Genomic DNA, 22,951 nt, shown 5'->3' with positions numbered 1-22,951 from the left:
TCCTTCACGGAAGGACCAGCCGTGGGAGAACAAGGGAAGCCTCTGCCTAGAGTCTTTAGCCCCAAGTCAATGTTTCGACAAGGAGACACATCTCTGTTAGGTCGCGAAGATAAGTTATTCACGGAAGGTTGAATCACAATACCACTGTTTACTTCTTAAGATTACGAATTGATGTAGCTGCGTCAGAGAGTGAGAGTTACACTAGGGTCCCTCTATAATTTCCTTCTGGTCCAGAAACTTCGCCGAAAGTTTCACATAGGGACAGAAGGTGGCACCATAGGCGCTGGCGTAAGTAGAAGTAAAAATTATTAGAATGTACGCCTTGACCGAAACGCATCTACGAGATTTGGAGCAACTGCCTGTTATTAAAAATTTTGTATGGGAGTGGTGCAACATAATGACTGGGTCATGGAAAGGCGGAGGCATTGGCATGCTAATTAGGCGAGGGATGAAGGGGCAAAGGGTAAAAAAGGCATGTAATGAGAATTTATGGATTTCGGCACATGGGAAGGCAAAAAGACGTGGCTTGGAGTAGCTTACCCATGGACATGTAGTAATAACAGAGATAAAAATATAGAATTGATTGAGTGCATTAAAAGAGATATTAATAAATTCAAGAACTCGGGCCAGGTGATATTAGTGGGAAATATGAATGCGCACATGGAGGATATCGACGGATATAATGATTACAATGGTTCTCTAGTGCTGGATCTGTGCGATGAACAGAACGTTATGGTAGTTAACAGGGAGAATAAGTACCATGGACAGGTAACGTGGCAACGCGGAAATAGGCATTCATGTATCGAATACGCGCCTTAGTCTCAGAAACGGTTTATGAATGACTAGACCAAATTATGATACGTGAACATGGAAAGGATAGCCTGGATAGCGATCATAAACGTTTCACCTTAAAATTTAGGAGAGGTACTAACGCAAAATACGAACCAATGACATCAGATTTTCTAAAAATGAATAAAAACAAATAACAGAGATCACAAAAACATAGAGAAGAAAATGGAGGCATTTCCTACAACAGTCTGGAAATATAATAAACTGGTAGATGTTATGCACCAGGAGATAAGACAGACAAGGCAAAACAATTGTTGGATTGGAAAGAGGAAACCACGTAAGTGGTGGAACAAGGAAATAAAGCAAGCTATAGAAGAGCGTAAGCAGGCGTCTAGGATCATTAAGAAGCCAAAATCTTGGGATTACCCAAAGTAGAGGTGCTCCTAAAGACGGAACAAATACCGAGAGAAGAAACGGGTGGTGAGTAAGCTCGTCCAAGGGAAAATCAAATGCACAAGTGAACATTGGGCGCATAACATTCGAAAAAGAGACAAAGACGCACCAAAAGGACTCGGGAACCATGCTAGAGCACTCGGAGTTCCAAGAAAAAAATTGCAAATGGCTATAAGGGATGAACATGGTAACATCTTCGAGGGAGACGATGTGCTGCGGTACATCGCTGCACACCGGCACAAAAGAAAGCGTAGTTCAGACCCAAACACATCCAACAACAACAGAGAAGCCCGAGTGATCAAAATTTAGTAGAGAAATATTTTACTGGAAAAAAAGCAGAAGAAAATATCCCTAATAACACCATCGCAAGACCCGGTGAAATCCCAATACAGCTAACCAAAAACCTCGATACAAAGAGCAAGGCAAATGCTAATGCCATTGAGCAAGTGATTAAAACGAAGAAAATTCTGGTTGGATGGCGTGAAAGCAAGATGTACCTCATCTACAAAGGCAAATGTGATAAGGATAGGACGAGCTCGTACAGGCCAGTTAGAGTAACGTCGGTGATATATAGAATGGCAATGCAAGCCGTAAAATTAGAACTGTCGAAGGGGGTGAACAAAGTTCAACAACGCTTACAATACTCCCTAATGCGAAATTTGAGCGCAGCTGTATACGTGTTTTTATTTCGCGTTATATTTATTGGCTGGTGCGCACAATCTGTCTCGTGCGGCAGGTTGCAAATGGAGCGAAGTCTCCAGCGACTGCCTCGCTAATCTGGAGATCGCGAGAGCCAGCGTGTGGATGACGCGTGGGCGCGATTCACAGCAGCCGCCGCCGGCAGACCTCCCATCTCGCAGACATCGTCGCCACAAAGCCCCTCGTGCGCGGCACAACGCTTTTCTTCTCCCGCTTTCGCCATACCATCCTCCGCTTTCCGACTCATGGCTCCGTTGCACCCTCCTCTCCGCTTTCCTCCTCGCACCTCGTCGCTCTCGCTGCTTTTTTCATCCCCCGTTGCGCTCCGCGTTCGCTCTCATCTTTCGCTGTGCCAATTCACTTGGTTGCAAGGTAGGACGCCGACGCTCGCCGCAGGAACGGGCCTAAGAGCTGCGCTCTAAAAAATGATGGGCTGGGGGAACTACACAATGTGTTCAGACCAGGCAGACGCTTAGAGGATAAAACTGTTACGATGGGGTGCGTTTATTTAAAGATTAATTGATGAAAAAGGGCAAAGGGTTGCCGCGCCGACACCGAGCCGCTCCAAAGACAAGCGCACTTCGTTCTCCTCTTCTGTCCTTCCGTAGCTTTTGCGTAACATTCCTCCCTTCACAGACGAAGCCCGCTGGGCGAGTAACTGTTACGTCCACTCTGAGTCACGTGGATGACAGCGTTTCAGGCGAGCGACGTGAGCAAGCTGCGTCTTCTTAGACCGGTAGCCATTGGACACGAGGCGAGCAATCAAGTAGGTTACATCACTGAGGCGATCGGTGATGACGAAAGGCCCGGTGTAACGAGCCAGAAACTTCTGGCACAGGCCGCGCTTACGAAGTGGTGTCCAAAGCCATACAATGTCCCCTTTGTCGTATGACACATTCTTATGTCGTGCATCATAGCGGATCTTGGAGTGGTCCTGGGATGCCAACGTACGGAGCTGAGCTATGCGGCGTGCTTCCTCAGCGCGGCAGAGAGTCTGGGCAATAGAAGAGTCCGCATGAGGAGTAAAAGGTAGAATGGTGTCAAGGAAGTTGCGGGGTGGTCTAACATAAAGAAGATAGAAAGGGCTGTAGCCTGTAGTTTCATGCTTTGCGGTGTTGTAGGCGTATGTGATAAAAGGCAAGATGTCATCCCAATTTTTGTGCCTGGAATCCACGTACATCGAAAGCATGTTGGTCAAAGTTCTGTTAGTGCGCTCGACGAGACCATTTGTCTGCGGATGATACGGGGTCGCGTGGCGAAAGTGGCAAGCACAGAGACGCAACAGCTCTTCGACTACGTCGGCCACGAACTGGCGACCGCGATCGCTCACAATAACACGAGGGGGTCCATGACGCAGTATAACGGAGGACAGGAGGAAGCTCGAAACATCAAGAGCCGTGGCCGTTGGCATCGCTGCGGTTTCCGCATAACGCGTCAGGTGGTCGACGCAGACTATAATCCAGCGGTTGCCATTGGATGAGCGCGGGAATGGGCCGAGAAGATCAACTCCAACCATTTCGAAAGGAGATGATGGTGGCGCCACCGGGTGAAGGAGTCCGACCGGCGCAGTATTCGGGCGCTTGAATTGCTGGCACTTGTTACAACTGGCCACATACTTTTCTGTATCGCGTCGCATACCAATCCAATAGAATCGACCCTGAATGCGGTGGTATGTTCTGGTGAAACCCAGGTGTCCAGCGGTGGAGTCGTCGTGCATAGCACGGAGTACGTGGTTTCTCAAATTCTTAGGGACCACTAAGAGGAGGCGGGCACCCTCAGCCGCGTAGTTCTTCTTGTAGAGCAGGTCATCTTGGATGACAAAGCCATTGTTACCTGTTGGCTGAGCAGCTGAGGCAAAGAGGCCATCCAGGCTGCGGTCGTTACGCTGCTCTTCCCGGAAGGTGGCCAGATCGGGAAAAAGAACGTCGTCGATGGCGGCCAGAAACTCATCGAAATTGTCGGCGTCACATTCACTTGTCGGTAGAGGGAGCCTCGAAAGACAGTCGGCGTCCGCATGATGCCGGCCACTCTTGAAACGGACTGCAAAGTCAAATTCCTGCAAACGTAGCGCCCATCGAGCAAGGCGGCCAGACGGGTCGCGGAGACCAACCAACCAACATAGTGAATGGTGATCAGTAACGATCGTAAAGCGGCGCCCGTAGAGATATGGCCGGAACTTCTGGACTGCAAAGACGACAGCGAGGCACTCTAGCTCAGTGACGGTGTAATTCTGTTCGGCCTTGCTCAACGAACGGCTGGCGTAGGCAATGGCATGCTCGGCGTCACCAAAACGCTGGACGAGGACGGCGCCGAGGCCGATTCCACTCGCGTCGGTGTGCAATTCTGTTGAGGCAGAGGGGTCAAAATGGCGAAGGATTGGTCCGGAAGAGAGCAGGAACTTCAGTTGACGAAACGAGGAATCGCAATCTGCTGTCCAGGTGAAAGGGTTATCCTTGCGCAGCAATGAAGTCAGAGGGTAGGCAGTATCGGCAAAGTTGGGCACAAAACGTCGGAAGTACGAGCAAAGACCCAAGAAGCTCCTCAGCTCGCGTTGTGACTGCGGTTGTTTAAAGCCGGTAACTGCAGCGACCTTCTGTGGGTCTGGTCGCACCCCCTGCTTGTCCACTAGATGTCCAAGTACTAGCGCCTCTCGTTGGCCAAAGTGACATTTCTTTGAGTTGAGGGTAAGGGCAGCTTGTTCAAGGCACGTCAGAACAACGTCCAGTCGATGGTTGTGCTCTGCAAAGGTGCGGCCAAAAATGACGACGTCGTCAAGATAACATAAACAAATCTCCCATTTCAGGCCGCGCAGTACCGTGTCCATAAACCGTTCAAATGTTGCAGGCGCGTTGCACAAACCAAACGGCATGACGTTGAACTCAAACAAGCCGTCTGGGGTCACAAAAGCGGTTTTCTCTTTGTCAGTTGAATGCATGGGTATCTGCCAGTAGCCCGATCTGAGGTCTACAGATGAAAAGTAGGATGCGGAATGAAGACAGTCGATAACGTCATCGATCCGGGGAAGTGGATACACATCCTTTTTCGTCACAGAATTGAGGCCTCGGCGCCGTCCCACTCTTGAGGAACTGCAGGCGGTCTGCGTGAGTAACCGTTGTGAAACTGGTAACTGGGATGCGCGTTCGTAGTATGGTTTGACACTCCTGGACGTGGCGCGAAGTTGTAGGCATCTACGGAGGCGGCGGTAATGGACGTCTCACCAAAGTCGCCGGAAGAGAAAGTCTCTCGAACCCGAGCAGTCGAGAGGGAAACCGCCTGGCGTCGGTCAAGCTCTTCGCGCACCACTTGCCGAATCATTGAGGCGAGGTCGGATGGAGCTGGGACCACGTCAACACTGGCGACGTTAGTCACGTTGGCCTGGCGACCGAACTTCGGTGTGATACGCCGAGCTCTGAGCGCTTCAAATGTGCGGCAGTGCAGAACGACGTCCGTTACGGATTCCAGACGGTCTTTTCCTATGAGGAACTGGTACACGTCCTCAGCGATCCCTTTCAGCAGATGGCCAACTTTATCCTCTTCTGACATCTGAGGGTCCAGGGCCTTGCACAACTTAAGCACTTCCTCGATGTACGTAGTGCAAGTTTCGCCGGGGACTTGAGCTCGCTGCATTAGCGTTTGCTCTGCACGCTTCCTTTTAGCTGTCGGATCTCCGAAAGACTTCTTAATTTCGTCTACGAACTTCTCCCAAGTTGTCAAGCTTTCTTCATGGTTTTCAAGCCACACAGACGCTGTTCCCTTGAGGAAGAAGGCGACGTTGTTAAGCTGGGCGGTGGCATTCCAGCCGTTGAACCGACTTGCTCGTTGGTAGAAGCTGAGCCATCCGTCCACGTCTTCTCCGTCTTTTCCAGCGAAGGTGCCTGGCTCGATGTAGGGCTGCCATGGAACGCTGGTAGAAGGTGGCGGATTGTCGCCGTCAGAAGCCATCTCTGGTGGCAGACCGGCAATTCGGCGACTTCGTCGAAGCTCCACGGATTGCGCCTCAGCGGTCGGTTCGTTGTCGTTCTTCGGGGGCGCCGTTGTTTTACCCAGCACCTCCACCAAAACTGTTACGATGGGGTGCGTTTATTTAAAGATTAATTGATGAAAAAGGGCAAAGGGTTGCCGCGCCGACACCGAGCCGCTCCAAAGACAAGCGCACTTCGTTCTCCTCTTCTGTCCTTCCGTAGCTTTTGCGTAACAATATGTTTGTACTAACTCAGTGCATAAAGATTTCAGTAGGTCAGAATAGACCTTTATGGATAGCGTTCCTAGATATTAAGGGAGCCTACGACAGCATAGACAGGGAATTCTTAAGGGTTATTCTCAAGCACGAAGGCATAGATGACGATTTCATGGAACTGCTGAGGGACATTTATATAGACAACCGATTATAAATTGAATGGGAAGGCCGGAAATGTAATGAAGTGGTTGAAATTCACCAAGGACTAAGGCAAGTTGTTTACATTTTATGTTAAGGGCATTGAGGAGCGCGAAGAACGAAATTACATGAACGCGAATCATCATCAATATCATTATCATCATCGGGGAACACTCAGCTGCCCCGGATGGCCGGGCTGCGGGATCATGCGCATATTTCATGAGGAAACGCGCCTCTCCAATATTTATTTCAGCATTTTTGCAATGTGAACATGCAGCGAGAACTTTTGGCAAAATAATTTAAGGTGCGATGCGGTTGTGCTTAACTCACACACGGCACCGTTGTATGATTGACGTTTAGTTAGCTTAGTTTGTTATTACCTATGAAATCTTGTCTAGTTTATTAGTAAGTTTAGCCTTTTAATTCGTACATTTAGTAAGGCTAGTTAGGCACCCTTGTAACTTGACCGACGCGCAGGAACACTACAAATCTCAGGCCATGTCGCTATCACGAAGCATACTGTCACTACATGGAGAGAGATGTACAGTGCAAAAACTGAAACACGAGCGGCTAAAAGCAGCAACGCAGGCCTTTTACGCGTAATTACATAAAAGTGCAAAGTGAAATTGCTGTGTAGCGGGTTTCTAACGGTGGAGTAGTCCGAAGTGTTCCTTTTGAATTACGAATTAGGTCGCTGTTACAAATACAGGTGAACCTGGAAATTAAAACAAGGCATCATAGCTGTTTCCAAATAGGTCGTGTTTAAATTATTGATCACTGCACAGAAACAGGGTGTGATTTGCACGTTGTGGCGACAATACTCACACGCCGATAATGGCAGTCGACCCTTGCGCAAAAGCGGGCGTATGCACAGAACGCCTGTGGCCTCCGTCGGGCGTCTGCTCCGATGCCCTTCTACACTTACGCCAGCGCCTCAGTGCGTCCACTGTGGGCACGATATGAAGCGCTCCCATAGCGTTACGCGGGAGTTACCGTGACCAGATAAAAAGTTTTGAAGGACCCTGGTTATACTACGTACCTTTTGTCTGCCCGATTGAATGTTGCATGTATTATAATTACAGGGCACGCGCATTATAACAAGCCTTCCTTCCTACAGAGTTACAATTTAAAAAGCGGCTCCGTTTTCTTAATGGCAGGCGGGTAGTCGGCAGCCTTTTACCAGCAGATTTCTCGAGCAAACATCAGTAAACTCTTCGCTGCTTGTTAACAGGAGTATGCTTTGCTAATGGTGAAAATATCCGGAGTTATCGAAGGCAGTCCAGGCGTGAAGGGAAACTCGCAAGATGCCGCAGCATCATGTAATACAGGGCACTGTTATCCTTCCAGTTTTTTCGAGACCCTTCGCCTCGATATTGTGCACTGGTGGCAAAACTGCACTCTTAAAGCCTATAATCATGTCAGGGGTAGCAAATTATCTGCACCAATCGTGTCTGTGCGAGTGGCAAACATTTTGCAGTGAGTGCTTCACTTGAAGTTTTCTTCAACTGAAGTTGCAGATGACTTCAAGTGAAGGTGCATGCGTGGTGCCAAGGTGCACCATGCAGGCACCTTGCAGGCCATGGTGCCTGCAGCAGATGTGTGGCTTCCAGTCAGCTTTTTTAAAGACGATAGTCTTTCTTGGGTTACCTAAACGCGATTACTTAGTCTGTCTCTCTTAGGAAGCCATAGGCTTCCTATGATATGAATAATAAAATCGGGCCCCTTGGATCCCTTCCTTTTCGTTCATTACATAACGAGGGCTCGAATCCGGCAACATTGATGCCTTCAGGTAGCATATGTGGGTTTATTGACCAGTTGCCTTCACCCAAACAGATCACGTGCTCGTGGCGCCTGCGGCAAAAAGGATGTTCCACATCCGCCACTCAGGTTTGTGAGTGGTGGCACTGGCTAACACTCCCAGGGGTGTTATAGTTGTAAAAAAAAAACATAAATACCCCAGAAAGTGGATGGAAAAACGGCGCCGCTGTAGCTCAATGGTAAGAGCATAGCACGCGTAATGCGAAGACGAGGGATCGTTCCCCACCTGCGGCAAGTTGTTTTTTCATCCACTTTAATTTTCATTAATTTATCATTTCTTTAATTCAATTAGTAGTACAAGTAATTTCCCCTATGTTTTCCTTGGTGTCTATGTTGTTGGCTTCCTATGATATGAATAATAAAATCGGGCCCCTCCGTTCCCTTTGTTCTATTTCATTTCTGTCTGTCTGTCACTCGATTCAACCACCCGGCCAAAACAAACCAAGCTACTAGCATTGGTGGCACGAGGTCATACACGTCAACATTATACAGTGCAAAGTAAGCCTTAGGTCTATTTGAGGCAAAATATATGTAGATAACCGAGATCCGCAGCGTTCATTTAATTAAGAATACACATTGGACCGGTTTTTACGTTAGTAAATGAAAAATCAACGCGTTAGAAATGGTGTCGAAGAGACGCTACGGGTTAAAAACAAGCCGACTGAACCCGCGGCCCTGTAGCCCGCTTTAAGCTAACAGTAATAAAAGGTCCCAACAGATGGCGCGAGAGCAGGGCGCGGAAAATTTGAATTGAATTCAGCAAAACCTTCATTGCATCCATCATGGGAGGAGGAGTGAGAGGGGAGGGGAAGAGCGTGAGGGGTGGGAGGTAGGAGAATAGAGGGTGTTACGTATCAGGGATGGTGACATCGAAAGACTTTCGACGTCATTTGCAGCGAATCAAGCAGATATGCGGCCAACTTTTTTTTTTTCAGGATGCTATGCAAAGCCCCTTGCACGAATGCATGTGCAAGTATCACGTAAAGTACGAACCCGGCAGAAGGCGGCGCGCGCGCTGCAGCTGGTGAAAAACAGGAATCCTTATTGAACTGGCGTGGGACACTGTGCCCTTATTTTTTGGCATTCGCCTGCGCCACCAATTGCTACATCACCTAGCAATGATGAGTGCACCTCACTGAACGTCTTGAGCGCAAATGAAAGATGTTTGTGCAGTACCTCTCTGGTGGATTTACGTGAGATAGTTTTCCACCAAAGCAGCAAGGGCGCGCGCGACCTCATATATACTTGTAAAAAGTCTTATTTACAACCCATCAGTGACTTCCTTAAGCTGCCACATCCAGCGTACCGATTCAGAATGGGCGTGCTGAAGCCTTTCTTCCTCCAGTAAGATTTGTAGGGCAGGGCGAAGGCGAACAGTCCCTGCGCCAGGCAGCCCTTTTGCGACAAAGCCAGCTCAATGGCCTTGCGGATTCGATTCAGCAGCAGCTGCGAATAAAGGGGAAGTCACCACGGCTAGCATCCTTCTCGAAAAGCAGCTGAGCAGGAATAAAGCCGTTCGTGCAACCATGCATTAATGAGCATTATGCTATAACCAGTTTATTTGGGCGAAATCGCAAGCCTATAAGGGCATCTGGCTCTTCACCCCAAATTTATATTCTATAGACCGTTTTATCGGCGAGGAGGAACGTAGCCTCGATCACGCGCGGCGCCGCTCTACTCTTCGCACTGGTGTCTGCGGATCGCCGGTTCTCCCAGCGGTAGCTTGCAACTGCAGCGGTGTCATTACGAATTAGTGCGATTTTAACGTGTTTTGTCTGTGATTGCTACGATGTCAGATGACTCAGGGTTAATGGTGTGCTAATGTGCTGTATTTGGCTGCAAGCATAACTTTCGGAAGCGAACGTGAAGTGCATCTTCAGCCTTGGCGACATTGTGGACTCCGCCGCTGCGGTTGCAGACAAGCGTCCGCTTTGCATTGCCAGCATAAACAGGAAGGACTTCATGCCATCAGCTTCATCGCGTGTACGTTCTGGGGATTTTGTTTCCAGTGAGCGCACGGCGACTAACTCCACACCCATGATCAAACTCGGATATGAACGGAAGGTGCGTATTCGAGTCGGTAAACTATAGTCGAATGGATGAAGTCAGCCGTTTCTTCGCGCACGCACGTTAAAATGTATCTGTTCAAATGTGTTCGACCACCATCCGTGGTTGCTTAGTGGCTATGGTGTTGGGCTGCTAAGCACGAGGTCGCGGGATCGAATCCCGGCCACGGCGGCAGCATTTCGATGGGGGCGAAATGCGAAAACACCCGTGTACTTAGCTTTAGGTGCACGTTAAAGAACCCCAGGTGGTCCAAAATATTCCGGAGTCCCCCACTGTGCCTCATAATCAAATCGTGGTTTTGGCACGTAAAACCCGATAATTAATTGTGTTCTCAGATTAGCATGCTTGGCAACCAATGTTCTGGTGGAAGTTGGCCGGGGACGTATTATGAAAACAGTACGTGCCGACGAAGAAAACGAATGTGTATTCTTTTCTATTTTTTAACCAAAGCCATTCCTACCGTGTGCCGACCGCCCCTGTGCTCTGTTTCAATAGTTCCGTGCAGCACTGCGGAAGGTACAGACCTCTTCGACCAATCAGGACCGCGAACACATCTTAAATGTGCCCTTCCGCACCCTGTCGTTTGCTAGCGGCGAGCGCTGCAGCGCGGAAGCGGCGGGAGCAACTCCGAAGACTGTTCCCCTTACCAATCTCTCTCGACGTGGTGCAACGCTACGTTAGTCGTATTTTGCGACTCATCGCGTTCAAATGGAATTATTAGCCATTATTAATATTTTATAAATTACGGACGCAGTGTTCTCGCTGGGCGTGCAGAATCGCAGTGCGCATACCTGCCACACTTGCGATCCGGCAGCTCGCGCTCGGCGGGTTGCGCTCCGGTGGCTCAAGCGCATTGCGACGCGATGAATGACCTTGCGAGACATGGCGTATAGTAGAGCTTTCACACTAAAACGAAGCAAAATCAAATAAAAAAATCGCAGCTCTAACCTGCAGAGGATCCTTTAAGTAAACATGTTCCGACTAGACCACTTATTAAGGCCATTAAAACAAGCAACGGGTTCCGAACACTGGCACTACATTTCACTTCGCAGAAATCTGCGCTCTATGGTCACGTAGCGTTGACTCTGCTGAACGGAACTACTAAAATAGAGTATAGTTCACATCGCTCTCCCGTGCTTCCGAATCTCGCTGGCAAGCTGCCTGACCGACGTTGCGCATCGCGCACTGTTTTACTTCAAAGAATAAAATTTCTGTTACAGAGAGTAGTCTTTCCCGAGTCAGTGAGGTGCCCTTACCCAGGCACTGCTCTGACTTACGAGTGCGTATATTCTTTCAACGCGTCGCATGCGTCTGGTTGATCGGGGCATATTCGCGGCTTCAGTCGCCAGGTCGTTTTATCGAGTACTCTGTGTTAACGGCCCTTCCGGTCGAGTTATTTTACAGCTTTTTACTTCGTGTGCCCGGGTGCCAGGTAAACGACATTTAACACATTGTACCGCGAAAATTGTAGGAGCAGGAAAGCTACCAAAACTTGTTTCCTCCGTGCTTCGCTAATTACCTGAATTGGGATTCACGCTGGTGCAGCATACGGCATGGCACACGGAGACACCTCTGATTGATGTCACCTGATTAACCTGTCACCTGCATGTCTAGCCTTGACCTCAATAGAAGGACAAGGCTAGACGTACAACGATTACACGTTGCTCGTGTGTTACGTGTCGACAATGTTCAGACTTGCCTCCTATTTTGATCGCGGGTAGAGCAGTGGGCAGCGCCTTAGGGCCTGGCGCCGTTCACAAAAACTTGTTGAGACCTTTTAGGCAAACGCGAAACCTTGCAACTCGTCGTCAACGCACGTCCGCTGTACACCTTCCAGCGTGATACCACATGCCAGGATTACGGCGTAATGCGCCAGACAATAGGCGGCGCTGTAATCGCAAAAATGGCGGCGCCCTCGATGAAATGGTCTACAGCCATCAGCCCTAGTCACCGACACGATTAAATCCTAACTTACCAATTTCCAGCTTTATTTCATCTCCCCATCGGTAAACCATAGATAGCAGTGCTGAAAGAGCCCCTTCTCTGTAGAAGTACCCTTTTTGTTTTTACTTTATTTACACTCCTCATTCGTTGCCAAGTAACTTCTATGGTGTTTCATGTCCTTATAGACTTGTACTAAAGGCCCCGTTTTACTACTGACACTCTCCTATAACGTGCCTTCGTGTGCACGCGTTGCGGTGTCAGCCTCGCATCCCCAGCAAACAATCAAAATAAATCTTAAAGGTCATGCTTAGCCGTGCTACAGATGCCAGAAGGATTACGTAATGTCGGAGCAGCCATTTGTCTCCTTTGTTTTTTTTCCACATCACTGACTGCGAGGGCCACACCAAATGAAAATTTGCGTACTGCCAAGTGTTATATACTACTAATATCTAGTCCATAGAATGCGATCTTACAGCAAAATTTGAGCAAAAACTAAGCAAAGGTAAGAGCAAAACAATGTTTTTAAGGGAAAAAAAGTCAGAGCCCTTCCACCCTGTGAGAAAGTCCAGCGAAGCTGGAGTCCTGGTGGGATTTGCTATGTTGGAGTTTAGATATATTGGGGATTTCCTATGTTAAATTTGGCTACAAAATGGTAAACCGACCCCTTCGCTACGTACTCGGGAAAGAGGCTTCGGTGCCGGCTCCGAGTAGCGCAATATGGATTTTTTAACAGTTCGGTAGACGATTGCTATACAATGCCCGGCTCTGAAAGAGCTGGCTCGTCGTCCACGGGCGACGGCATTCCTAGTGCGTTCCTCACGCTTTTGTACGACGTTCCCAGACAAGAGTCCTTGACCAAAAGGGGTATTCTGTAAGAGTCAACCTCGCGGAATGTCCACTACGGCTGTCGCGATTGGCGCCAGCAGCACGAGCGAGAAGGAGCCAGCCAGTCTCCTCGTTCGTGCAGCAGGAACCATTCGCGACAGCCGAAATGGACAGTCCACTAGGTGGACTCTTACAGAATACCCCCCCCCCCCCCCCGAGCTCTTCGTATATACAACCAACGCTAACGCGAACTCCTCTCACACCCCACTCCTCCGTTCCCCTACTTTTTCGTAGACAGTCGGGAGCCCGGAGAGAGCCAGCGGCACCGACGGCCGAGGCTGGCAGGGCTGCGCGCATGCGCCGCAGTCGGATAGCGGGCACACACACGCACATGTCATGCGTGGCAGCCGCCTATCTCTCCCCCGCCATCGGGCATCGGGCGCCGCGCCCTCCTCGTCTTCCTTCCATTTATCAGCGGCCTTGTCAATAGACGCACGCTGAGGAGCCGGAGGGGCGAGGGAAAGAGCGCGCGTCAGCAGCCGAGGCTGAGGGACGCGAAGCAGCGCCGCCGGCCTAGCCCCGCTAGCCTCCCAGCCGGGCCCAACTATAATCAAGGGGAACGCGGCATAAAAGAAGGTCGACTGGCGCAAGAGAAGAGAGATAGCGGGGACTCAGCCAGCCGGGATCCCTCCCGACCGGCTCAAAAAGACGACGACGCTCGAGCCAATGCTGAAGATAGTTTTATTGCGATAGCAATTATATGGACACTTCAACCGGATTTCTGCCGTCGGCGTCGCCGTCGCCGTCGCCGTGAGGTTCCGTATAGATAAAATCTTCACCGCGCGCCGTATGCCCGAGCGGAAGCGTGCTGGGACGCGCGCTATCACGGAGAGCGAACGCACTCAATCTCCCACGCGCAAGCAACGAAGCGGGAAGCCAGCGCCGGAGGGAGCGGGGGGAGGGGGGGGGGCACTTCTACTGTGCCAACAACCGCGCTCGTCGCTCGACCGCACGGTCTCTTATCTCTCCCACGCGCAAGCAAGGAAGCGGGAAGCCAGCGCCGGAGGGAGCGGGGGGGGGGGGGGGCGCACTTCTACTCTGCCAACAACCGCGCTCGTCGCTCGCTCGCACCGTCGCTTATCTCCACACGGCTCTGACCTTTATGCGCCGTGCATTCGCCGCTGAGTTTCCGTTGAAGCGATAGACTCCACGTATACCTTCGCCCGCTGCTGCGGCGTATATATGCGCTTGCTGCCAGCGTTTTGACAGTCGTTGTCTGCAGTCATTCAGTGTGATCTATTCGTGTTTGTTTGTGCGCGCTCACACCACGCTTGTTCATTCAGTTAGTAATAGTCGGGCCACATTTTCCAACGCACGTAATGCTGCCCGGATCGGCAGTGCAGCGCTACAGGTGTGTCCCTTCGCACGCGCGCTGCCCACGGGAAGCGCTTCTCATCAACACCACCGTTTCACACGCGCCTTCTCGTGGTCATCGAGTCTCTCTTCATGTCGGTCTACTTACGCCGCAGCACACCTGCTTACTTGATCAGCTCATGTATACTACAATTCATATTGCTACCAAAGCCGCTCACCTTACTGCGTATGGCATTGCTAAGTTATTTTCTTTTTGTCCCAAGCTGAGTTCGATTTCTCCTCGTCATCTTTGGATGTCTAATGGCGCTGGGCCGTCGTCTTCCTCGTCCTCAATCTTCACTTGGATGCGCTTCTGCGCCATTATCGGACTCCTCGAGCCACGTGCTCTCGACAATAATACAATGCCTTATGTTTGCTGGCGCCTGATCAGTCGCCTACCCGTATGCCTAACCCTGGGCACGCCCTTTAGCTATAGGACCTCATTTTGGTTCCTATAATTTGTACACTCTTTATTACACACAACGCCAGCCTTTGTTAGCTTCTTTTGCACTGTTTTCAGCCATTCCTTCGCTAGTTTCCACAGATATTTTCCTGACGATTCGATGCATTTAACCAGCGTAGGTTGCTCAACAACCAATTCCTCTAATCTCACTTCCATATCACGTTGCCTACTGCAGTACCGTACTTCCCCTCTGCTTTCCTCCTTTTTTTCCTTCCACGTTGACGTCAGCGCCGCCCTCAGCACTCTTCATTTTTTTAGCTATTGTTGTCTTCTCTTGTGCATTAATTTCTAGAAGCCTTCTCTAAACAACAAAAAACAACAGAAGAAATCCAAGCATAACGGTCGACGGATCCATTGCGCTGATGCACTTCCCTTTGCCAATGTAGTACATAAACACTAAAAGAGAAACAAAGTGTTCGCTCGGTCCTCGATTCCCGGTTCGCGTGTCGGCTTGAAAACAGCTGCTTTGTGTACACGGCAGTTGGAGCAATTTCTCGAAGCAGCTAGCCAAAAACAAACTCTACAAGAAAGTGTTTACATTATGAGCAAAGTTCCGACGCTGCTGCAATCGTCGAAATTTTCGTAATGGAGCATAGTTCGAACTCAGTGTATAGCTAGGGCCGCTCGTTAAAAACGCTATACGTGGATGTGGTATACGCAAGACCCATGGCTAAAATGCATGTTGATTGCTTATAGCAAACCCACGTCCCACGTAAGGTCATGCCTATACCACACTAACACCCACGCAAACCCATTGAATTCATTGCCGTCTTCTGAACGTATTATAGGGTCCTTTGCAAGAGTGATGCACAATTTAACATGTACGAGATTTCATGCATACGCTGTATCAGTTCAGGTGCATTCGATGATTTTAACATTTCCACGATTGCGCAATGCAATTTCAACAATTTTAGCCTAAACGGGATATCCGCATATTGGCAACTAATGTATAATTATACGGCTGTGAATCCAGAAGCTTGTAAAGGTTAAATGTTGAGAAGTGGATAAATATTTGTCCTAGCTTATTGAGACTCGACAAAATGATAGCATGAACAGTAAAAAAATGTAGCTGTTAGGGCTGGACGCTCCAGGTTCACATATACAGGCCCAATTGCCCGAAAAATCAACAATAATGTCGCTAATTACCTAAACACGCCTATTTTATGGTACATGCTCCCTATATGGTATGTGTTGTAATTGCTAAATTGAAGACTGGGAGTAGTGACGTCATATATGCTCAGCACAAACGCTAGGACTATAGCACCACTTTCGAGATATCCTCCCCGAAAATACGCTAAGAAATGCCTGGGCGTTCCAGTTGAAATCTTCCCAAACTGTTAGAGGCAGGCTTTTGGGAAAAATAACTAAAGCCCCAATATATTCCGTAGCAGATTTTAAGGTCGGATATCTAGAAAGTGATGCTAGTCTGAGGATTTCTGCTAAGCAGACGTGGCTTCACTAATGCTCTGCTCAGCAGAAATGTTCTGCTTCAATAGCGCAATTCGAACATGTGCCACAAAGTTAGTAGTTAAAAACAGTAATTTTTAGGTAATTAGGGAAATTACCGCAGAAAATTTTCTTCTTGCTAATGTCCGCCACGTTGCCTATCTACAAAGACGGTAGGGATCTAGATCTGACAGTTTCTTTTATGAGAATGTGTTCCGGATAAAAAGAAACACCTGATATACACACTGTAGCATTGTTTGTTGTCTGTGGCGTAAAAACACACCTAAAAAATCTAAATTGATTTCAAGCTGATCAGAAAAACATGGATAAGGAGATTTTGCCTTACGATACAAACCTACGATTTCATTTTCATTCACATTAAATTGACCAACAACCAATCTTTCTTGTACTTATTTTTTTGTCTCTTCAGTGCAACGCAAATCTTACCGGGCAGTGTGCGCAGTGCAGTCGGGACGCGGGAAACATCGTGGAACATTTTTTTAACAGAACCACCGTTGTGGCGTAGTGGCTTTGGCGTTGCTCTGCTAATCCCGAGTTGCGGGGGATCAAATTCCGGCCCCGGTGGCCGCATTTCGATGGGGGCGAAATGCAGGAGCGCTCGTGTACCGTACATTGGGTGCGCGTTAAAAAACCCAAGGTGATCAAAATTAATCCGGAGTCCACCACTATATGGCGCGCCTCATAATCAAATCGTGTTTTTGGCACGTAAAACCCCAGAATTAATGTTTTTTAAATATTTGATCAGAATGTTTGTATCCGAAGTGTCTTCTCATAAGCTTGAAACAGTGATAGGTAAGCGTGATAGTGATTGTACGCCGGCATGGGTGGGAAGCAAACAGCTTCAGCTGTAAGAAATTAATCTTCTGTTTGTCAAGGTGATGTTCATGCACTCCATGCTTCCTGAAGCGTCGAATTATTTCTGTGATAATAATAGCGCATGACTTCCTGGTTTCTCGTCCAACTGTGTTGGTTCTATGCAATTCAAGTTCTCGAAAGAAAAACGATGTTTTAGATACAGTGAACTGTGCCTTCACAAGTGATGCACAGTTCAGCGTGCTGTCGTTCGGGTGAATGACGTAAAACGTGAGCGAGCTGGAGCGAAGAACTTTAGCTCATATGCGCGATCAGAACTCGCATTCATATGAATTAGCGTGCGAAACAGCGCAATGTACGCCACCATGCCAATGAGGCACGCCACAGTTCTGCCATACCAGTCGTTGCCCCGTGCAGCGAAGCTTGTAAGCGTGAACTTTCCTTAGGTCGTAATACGCACGGAAAGAAGGGCGAACGCCTATACGAATGAGATTTTAAACAATACGTGTGGTGCACTTAATAACAGCCGACTCACGTGCAGTAATCTGCGGTCACGTAGTGGGAGTGCAGCCATAGTACTTAGGCGTCACTGCAAAGCATCCCAACATTCCGTTTTTCAAGACTTTTTGTGACAACATAAAATTATTCCTAAATAAACCCGCGAACAGTATATTCTAATCTATCACTAATACTCATGGTCCTTTTATTTCTACCAAAATATCATGACACGTTCTGTGTAGTCGTCGCTCCCTTTAATTCGAAGACGTAACAGAAAAAAATCAGGGGCGCTATAACGTAAAATGATTCCAAACTGTTTTGATTCTAATTTCTGCAATCAGCCTCCACGATTGGTCAAAACATTTTCGGGCCACTCCCAACTTCGCCTGTCTGTCCCGCGACGTCACGAAAACGGCGATAGCTGATCATCTGATATAATGTGTACACACTGATTATGCATGATTAAACCGCACAAAAGAAAAATAATCATTTCTGATTCGACGCCTTTTCACCATTAGCCCTCTGCTATTGATCCAATGTTTTCTGGCTACGCCCACTTCGCCTGTCTGTCACGAGACCTCACAAAACCGCGAAAACTCACCTCGTCAAAGTAACATGTACGCGAAAAAAAAAAATGGATTAATATGCCGAACTAAACTGAAAATTTTTCTGAATAGCCACAGACTGCCCCGTTCCGAAAGGAATAGAAGATGGCTGCCCGCCGATCGCTCAGGCCCTCGCTACTCGCACCTGCCGGTGAGCATGTATTTATTTGCGCATGATAAACCTTCTTGTGTGGCAGTAAAACGTTATCGAGCCCTTTCGGCACGCGTACGACATCGCTCTGCCAACTTTTCCTTGCTGAGGAACCATTTTAGCGGCATTCTTATCCTTTCGTTGCACGCCGCTGCGATTTTCGACCAGCCACCGCAAGCTAAGTAAGGCGAAGTGGACCAATCGGAGAAGCCGGCATCACCCTCTTCATGCAGTTATCTATTTTCACTGTGGTGGCTCGGCCCCATGGAGACCCTCTCCACTAGAGTGTGCTCCTCGCCTCTTGTCAGCCAATCAGACAAGAAAAACCGCTGAGGGTAGACAATGTTATTGGTTTTGAAAGCGAACAAAGGTGACCTCCTATAAACGAGGAGAGTGTTTGATTGGGTTGTTCAGACAACGCTGCGGGTCACCGCCCGATGCTTGCGTCGGTGGTTACGTAAATTTGACGTCAGGAGTTTGGAATCAAAACAGTTTGGAATCATTACGCGGACTTCCGCTGCTTCTGCATCGAAAGGCAACGCAAATTTGACTTGAATTGTATAATTTCGAATTAGAAGAAATTTGGAAAGCACTGGCGCATTTTGGGACTCCCTAACAAGGCGGAATTGAAAGATGAGTTGAATTTGGACATGTAAATTAAAGGAACTCGAACGTATTAAATGACAGACATGATGTGAAATATTTTTTTTCTTCTCCAACAAATCGGCGCACGACACACAGTGAACGCAGATTAGAGGCAATATACAAGCGCTAAAAGTTAATTAAAGCCCCCGTTTAAGTATCGTAAGAAAGCACACGCTAGCTGTAAGCAACACAGGATTGTGAGTATGTTGTCAAAATGTAAAATCAGTGAACGACTAATGATTTCTCTTTTTATAAGCGTCCCGCTCTTCTGTTTAATGAAGGAACACGGAACAAACTACTCACCGGAACAGCAATCATACAGGTTGGCTTGAGCAAAGTAGCATCTCCAATGACTCCAGGCAATAACGCGGTGCCCTGGACAATGAAGAATAAAAAAGTATAAACCAAACCAGAGCGTAATGGAGCAGTGGTTGCCCACTGTACGACTGCGTTACTTGCAGCGCCAACGTGATATCCCTCCCAACAAAGCATCAAGACGGCCTCTTTACCTGATCAGTAAGCGTGAAGGGACTTGAGTAACCAATCTTTACGCCCAGCGACATAAATGCAGTCTCTGGAAACACGAAAACGCACATTGGAAGTTGTCTGTTAGGAGATTCGTAAATAAGTTTACGGATAGATGTGCAAAGCAAAGAGCGGCCTCGTGCGCGTGTGTGTTTGTAGTTAAGATCGACGTTAACTGGTAGAATTATTTTAATTAGTATATAATTAGCTGTGGTTTTTCTTGAAATGATGTCCGCATGCGCAGGTGATTCGTCGGCAGTGGCGTAATTCGAGTAAAGTTTGCAGGCCTTTACAGGAAACAAGTGCTTTAAAAGACACTATATATATATATATATATATATATATATATATATATATATATATATATATATATAACGTCAGAAAATTTACAATAAGCTTATTGGTACATGCATGCCTGCCAGCACGATCCATATTAGCTACTCGGATGCTCAAATCCAGTGATGTTAGTTCACAAGTGACCGCAATTTGACCACGAGTGACCGCAAACGAAGTCTGGGCCTAATTACTGTAGGTGCACGGGGCTAAAAGCTTAACGCAAATCTCACCTAAATACCTAAATGACTAGAGTTGCAGCAATTTATCTTTATCTTTCAAGTGCCCTTCAGTAAGCATCTTAACTATCCGAAATGCAGTCGATTCTGGCGCATTTCCAAGGGCACGTGGCTAACATACCGACAGCAACTTCCATCACGTGAGCAAGCGGTAGAAACCCAATGAATGTGTCACCGCTCCTGCAACAAAGAGCAAGAGCATGCAACGAGGAATGTTTGTACGACGAGCACTGGCATTCGAGATGATATATGTTGGAAAGTCGTCGTGCTTACGAGAACTCTCGTAATACGCTGGCTATTCCCAGGATGAAGGCGACCACGTTGCCGTTTGTCAAAATGACCCCTACAACATAATAATAATAATAATAATAATAATAATAATAATAATAATAATAATAATAATAATAATAATAATAATAATAGTAATAATAATAATAATAATAATAATAATAATAATAATAATAATAATAATAATAATAATACATATTCAAAAAGCTAGGGGTTGACTGAGCACCACCTCAAGCACCAGCTTGTGAAGCGGAGAACTGAAACACAAGCTGGCAGGAACTAAGTGCAGTGTTTAGAAAAAAGCTACTTCTCTTCTACTCGTACCAATTTCGTAAACCTTTTTAAAGAAATTCGGATGCACGAAGCTGCGTACGTGCACGTGAAGCTGTTCGTACGCTACAGTGATTCGTGATGAGAGGCACCGGCCAATTGAGATACTGAACATAGTGTTAAAGATAAAGCAACAAGGAAGCCGCTCATGAGCTTGAGGCCGTGACGTCATGCTACCGACAACACATGCAATCAAAGAGACGCTGTCATACAAGAAGCAACATCATCGCGTTCACTCTTTCCTCAGACCGTGGTTTGCAGTAATAAACGCCATCCTACCTGCGTGCCACTAGCCGTGATGTCCATAGGGTGCAACAGTATTTTGCGTACGGGAAGTGAATTTTTTGGAGGAAATGAAGAAATAAAAAAAAATAGTTAGTGTGCAGAAGCTACTAATATGTGCGATCATCACGAAGCTAATTGGAGCAGCTGTCGACATGGAAATGATTTGCAACACTGCCAGCCCACGTGTAGCAGTTAAAAAATATTTGAAGGTTCGCAGCGCTTACGCTTTTCGTGGGAAGGCACAATCTTGCATGAGCACAGGCATATGCTCATGCCTGCTCAAAATTCAACCTCCGACGCCTAGAAAAACGACAAGTTATGCAATAGAGGCGCTTTAGAAGTTAATGAGCACCAAGTGCACGCGTAAGATAAGGCAAAATAAAGGAGGGGGGGGGGGGGGGGGGAGTGAGATATTACGAAAAGCGACACTGTAGGAGTGTGTGTGTCGTATGTAACCGAGACTGTACACGCCTGCTGTCGACCTTATAAGGCTAGTAAGGTCGAACACTCGACCTTACTAGCCTTATCGTGTTGTCTTAATTGTACGTGCGCGCACTCTCCGGCGATAGAAAGCAATTGTCAGACATTCTCGACTGCCTTAATGCAGTGTACCTGTCGGCGTCAGAAACACGGCACTTTATGTGCCGCCAGTGGCGACTTCCCGGTACCGGGTGAGACGCTTTCGAAACACCGAGTCTAAACGCCTATAACTGTTCGTAAGAGCCTGCCCCGGGAAATCACGTTAGCGAACGTCATATTCGCTACGGTTCCCAGTAATGATAAACTGTTCTTACGAGAGAAACGCGCTATGTGATTCTTTTCCAAAAGCCCCCATGATATTTGGTCGGGCAGCTAAGAAAAAAAAAAAAAAAAGGAGGTGCTCTACCGACTTGAACTCCGCGCTAAGGGTAATTAGACTCACTGATAGCAAAATAAACATCACCTGTTCTTCTAAGGACAAAAATAATTCATAAGCCATTCCACTCTGGCGAAGACCACTCTCGATGGCCAGCGAAGCTGTTTAGCGCACGACGCAGAGGTGACACAGAATTTTGAACAAAGGTACGAACATATTTATTGTCATGATTGGTAGTAACGTGGCGATAGGTGCACACATACATTCGCGTATCACATCTGTTATTAAATCGATCTGTCATGTAAGACGGACATACCTCCTTAAGTAATGACTCATACCCCCGTAAACGCTGCCTCCCCATTACGACGACAGAAGTGAAACTCTATGCTGGAAGGATGAGCGGAAACGGAGCCAGCTGTAGAAGACCACGACGACGACGGACTAAAGTCCCTATATAAGAAAATTACCGCCATCCTTTGATAAACGCCGCTTCGCTCTCTCCCTTATCTCCGATTGGACGATGATAGCGCGCGCTTTTCAATTCTTTATATTTTCTTTTTTTCCGCCTCAGAGCCATGTTGAAAGTCCTCTGCGCAGCCGCAGTCGCCGGCGGCGGCGGCTGCGCGCGCCCGGCCTGAAAGCTTCAACGTGGACTTTCTAGGTGCGCCACCGTCGACTTGGCTTTCGCAAGCAAAAAGTAAAGAAAAAAGCAAGCGCTTTAGGAGAGGAGGCGGCGGAGGAAAGAGTAGATGGCGGTACTTTTGTTATATAGGGACTTTACGATGGACGCGTGAGCACAGGCACGAGAGCGTTCGCGGTTGCTCCGAGGGGCACGAACCCTTTCCCCTTTCCCCGCCTTATAAGGCACTCACTGCGTCACGCACCACGTCATACATTCACAGATACACATGGTTTTGGATACAGGTGACCGTTAAACCGAGCTCCGACGCGTGCGGCGATATGCGTTTGCTTTTGTTGTTGGCTCTTTGACTCTCACTTTTTAGGGAAGAGTTATAGGGAAGAGTTTGACGCGCGGATGCCATAAAATTGCCAGATGAAAAGCATATTGA

At 47.9% G+C, this 22,951-nt stretch overlaps 1 protein-coding gene across 1 annotated transcript in view; it reads right to left on the bottom strand.

Annotated features, from left to right (window-relative positions):
* LOC119435947 (fatty acid CoA ligase Acsl3) overlaps positions 1 to 22,951 on the bottom strand; it is a 102,653-nt gene that overhangs the window by 45,963 nt on the left and 33,739 nt on the right. Inside the window, exons 7-11 of the mRNA XM_037702655.2 lie at positions 20,396 to 20,465; positions 20,244 to 20,302; positions 19,535 to 19,599; positions 19,329 to 19,400; positions 9,441 to 9,580 (exon numbers count right to left, since the gene is read on the bottom strand). Of these exons, the coding sequence (XP_037558583.1) occupies positions 9,441 to 9,580; positions 19,329 to 19,400; positions 19,535 to 19,599; positions 20,244 to 20,302; positions 20,396 to 20,465 (406 nt within the window). The remainder of the gene's footprint in view (positions 1 to 9,440; positions 9,581 to 19,328; positions 19,401 to 19,534; positions 19,600 to 20,243; positions 20,303 to 20,395; positions 20,466 to 22,951) is intronic.

Source organism: Dermacentor silvarum, chromosome 1, assembly GCF_013339745.2.
Source record: "Dermacentor silvarum isolate Dsil-2018 chromosome 1, BIME_Dsil_1.4, whole genome shotgun sequence".
NCBI classification, from domain to species: domain Eukaryota; kingdom Metazoa; phylum Arthropoda; class Arachnida; order Ixodida; family Ixodidae; genus Dermacentor; species Dermacentor silvarum.
The sequence above is the reverse complement of the archived record's forward strand: the minus strand, read 5'-3'. Positions and strand labels throughout refer to the sequence as shown.